This window comes from Manacus vitellinus, unplaced genomic scaffold, assembly GCF_001715985.3.
Source record: "Manacus vitellinus isolate BGI_N305 unplaced genomic scaffold, ASM171598v3 scaffold_121_pilon, whole genome shotgun sequence".
Taxonomy (NCBI): Eukaryota; Metazoa; Chordata; class Aves; order Passeriformes; family Pipridae; genus Manacus; species Manacus vitellinus.
Genome location: NW_021938903.1, coordinates 349,696 through 352,185, shown reverse-complemented (window position 1 = coordinate 352,185; position 2,490 = coordinate 349,696). Strand labels below are relative to the sequence as shown.

Here is a 2,490-nt window from a genome sequence, read left to right as displayed (position 1 = left end):
CTCACCTGCCGCCCCCTCCCTCCCCCCAGACCTTTGCCATGTTCTTCTCCCTCTGCCTCTACTACAACTTCGACTGATGGGACACGGACACACTGGGAGCTCGGGAGCAGTCAGGGACCGGCCTGTCCTGGCTGGGAAGAACTCTGCTCCAGCCCCCAGCCCTTCCCAGCCTCGCCCACTCCTGTCCCTGCTCCAGGGATGGGCCTGGTTTGCGGTTTTCTGGGAGCAGGGACAGGACGGGGGAAATTCCCTGCAGGCATCTGCCATCAGCCCTCCCCCCTCTGGATCCCCCCACACTCATCCCGATGCTCCCATGCTCCTCACCCTGACATCCTGCTCCCTCCTCCACATCCACCCATTCCCAGACCCCCAGGAATCCTCTGGATTCTCCTCCTCCCCCTGGGCCAGGGCTTGTCCCCGGTGACACCTCCTGGGGCCACCACAGAGCAGAGTCACCATCCAGGTCACCCCAAATGGCCCCAACTGGAGCCCAAGGGCCGCTCCAGAGAGCTGGAATTGCAAGGCTGGCGTCATTAAACTTCCATGGAAAACCGAGCCTTCCCCAGGGAAGGATTCCCACCAGCTGGTTCGGATCCAGCTCCTGCTCTCAGGTTGGAAACAGGAACTGAACTCCCTGGTGCTATTCCCACTTCTCTGAAAGCTGGGAAGGGAAAGAGGTGTTTCCAGTTTTCTTTGGAACATCCCAAAAACTCCACCCAACAAAAGGGGAAAACATATAAATTAAAGCTTCAGATTTTATTAATACAATGAAAAGTTTTCACAAAAAGAAAATCTCAAACAAACACAGAAACAGCAAAACCCAAACTGCTGCAGCCCTTTACAGGCAGGACACCTCGTACCTGAGGAAGGGGACAGGGACAATCCCAAGGGAACAAAACCCCCTCAGGAATCAGGAATCTGGGCAGGATTTCTTCTCCTTCCTGCTGATGTTGCTCCCTTTCCTCTTCTGCCCAGAGGACTCACTGCTGGGGCTCCTTTCCCCCTGGGTGCTTTTCTCTTCCAAAGGCTCGGGAGCCTGTGATGACCCAAGCAATAAAAGCAGAGAGCTGTGAATAATTGGATTTTCCAGCCCTTGGAATGCCCTGTGCTTCACCAACTTCGTTATCCCGGGATTTGTAGGAAGGGGGATGGCAGGGGAGCAGGATAACAATGGAGCACAGCACTGCCATGATGCTCCAGGGATCTCTTCATCCCATGCCCTTCCCTTCCCATGCCACCACAGTTCCCTTGGGAATGGGCTCAGGGCTGGAATGCTGAGCACAGCTCCCAGGATTCCCACAGGGGAGACACCCCCCTCCCACAAAGGGTGTTCTCCAAATCAGGGGCAGAGAGGGAAAGGTCCCTCAGGTGAGGAAAGGCCCAGAGGGAAGTGATTTTTGGGAAGGTTTGGATCTGCTGGAGTGGGATTTATTTTTTCAAGTGAGGATGAGAGAAAGAGGGAAGAGGAGGAGGGAAGAAGGCTGCATTCCCAAGGGAATATTGAGTGGAAGAGCAGGTGGAAAAGAGCTGCAGGACACAGAGCAGAGCTGAGGAAGAAGAGGATCCCCAGGGAATGGTTTTTGTCCATCCCTCCCCCTCCTCATTAGTGAGGGAGCACATTTAATTGGGAAGGGAGAATGTAATGAGCTTAACGAAGAGCATCATGAAATTAATGAAATGAATAAAAGAATAATGGAATTAAACACAGAGGCAAAGCCCATGAGAGGCAGAGCAGCAGGGGAGGCCAGAGCCAGACCCACAGGATCAGTTCTGGGAGGGAAATGGGGCAGGAGGGGCTGGGCCTCACCCTGCCCTGCCCCGCGTGTCTCTCCGTCCACTCCCGGGCCCGGAGCAGGAACAGCTGCTTGTTGTACTTGTACTCTGAGGACTGAAGGGGAAGAGCAAGACAAAGCCAGGCTTAACACAGCACATCAAGAAGCTGGGACTTAGGCCTGGCTTTAGGGCTCCTAAGCCAAGCCCAAACCCAAGGCACCAGATCCCTTGGGTTTGCCTGAAGAACTCAAGCTGCCGTTTTGCCCCAGAGGCAAAGCCTGAAGGTGAGACCTTGGCCAGCTCCTGTGGTCACCTGATCCACTGCCAGGGTGGTCATCCAAAGCTCAGCCTAAACCCCTCCCTGCCCTGCCCATGGGGAGGACTCACGATGTCAGCCATGAGAGGGTCGTCGGGGTTGGGCTCTGCCATCAGCAGCTGGATGGAGCTCAGCAGGGTGGAGATGCTCAGCGAGGGCCTCCAGGCACCCTGCGGGGAGAGGAGCCTGGCCTGAGCCCTCAGCACCCACGGGAACACTGACCCAATCCTGAGCCCTCAGCACCCACAGAAACACCACCCCAACCCTGAGCACTCAGCACCCACGGGAACACCACCCCAACCCTGAGCACCCCAGCACCCACAGAAACACTACCCCAATCCTGAGCACTCAGCACCCACGGGAACACCACCCCAACCCTGAGCACCTCAGCACCCACGGGA

At 56.3% G+C, this 2,490-nt stretch overlaps 1 protein-coding gene across 1 annotated transcript in view; it reads right to left on the bottom strand.

The window, feature by feature from the left end:
- Positions 1–749: 749 nt before the first annotated feature.
- UBE2T (ubiquitin conjugating enzyme E2 T) overlaps positions 750–2,490 on the bottom strand; it is a 19,327-nt gene continuing 17,586 nt past the window's right edge. The window contains 3 exon segments of the mRNA XM_029965874.1: positions 750–1,036; positions 1,808–1,888; positions 2,161–2,259. Coding sequence (XP_029821734.1) covers positions 911–1,036; positions 1,808–1,888; positions 2,161–2,259 — 306 coding nt within the window. The 3' untranslated portion in view covers positions 750–910.